The sequence below is a fragment of the Eimeria tenella genome, genomic scaffold (assembly GCF_000499545.2).
Source record: "Eimeria tenella Houghton genomic scaffold, Eth_scaff2442, whole genome shotgun sequence".
In the NCBI taxonomy this organism is placed as follows: domain Eukaryota; phylum Apicomplexa; class Conoidasida; order Eucoccidiorida; family Eimeriidae; genus Eimeria; species Eimeria tenella.
This window is the reverse complement of record NW_013542305.1, coordinates 5,403-5,893: the sequence shown is the minus strand read 5'-3', so window position 1 is coordinate 5,893 and position 491 is coordinate 5,403. Positions and strand designations below refer to the sequence as shown.

General features: G+C 55.2%; 1 protein-coding gene across 1 annotated transcript in view; it reads left to right on the top strand.

Moving 5' to 3' along the window:
- ETH_00034095 (uncharacterized protein) overlaps positions 1-491 on the top strand; it is a gene marked incomplete at both ends in the record, with an annotated part of 4,048 nt that overhangs the window by 1,667 nt on the left and 1,890 nt on the right. The window contains 2 exons of the mRNA XM_013374992.1: positions 68-197; positions 275-491. Of these exons, the coding sequence (XP_013230446.1) occupies positions 68-197; positions 275-491 (347 nt within the window). The remainder of the gene's footprint in view (positions 1-67; positions 198-274) is intronic.

Sequence of the window (491 nt, the reverse complement as noted above, 5' to 3'; positions counted from 1 at the left end):
CGCTGCTTCTGTGGTTGCTGCTGCTGGTGCTGCTGCTGTTGCTGCTGCTGCTGCTGCTGCTGCTTAGGATGATGAAGCTGAGGGCTACATCCCGCAGCAGCGAGAGGTGATTTGGAAGCTACAAAAGGCAAACAAAAAAGCAGAAGCAGCAGCAGCAGCAACAGAAAACAACCAGGAGGAGGAGTCGGACAGTGATGGTAAGTAGCAGCAGCAGCAGCAGCAGCATATGCAGCAGCAGCAGCAGCCACAGCAGTATGTGTCTTTACATTTTCAGGCCCTGCAGATGATCCTGAGGCCTCTTGGGAACGCCAGAGAGGAGCAGATATAGAAGAAGAAGCAAAGGCAAGCAGCAGCAACCGCAGCAGCTGCAGAAGCAGCAGCAGCAGCAGCAGCCAGCTGCTGCAGCAGCTGCAGTTGCAGCGGCAACAGCAGCAGCTGGTGGGAGTGCAGACAGTATCTTTAAAGGGTTCGGGTGTATGTACACTCTGGCG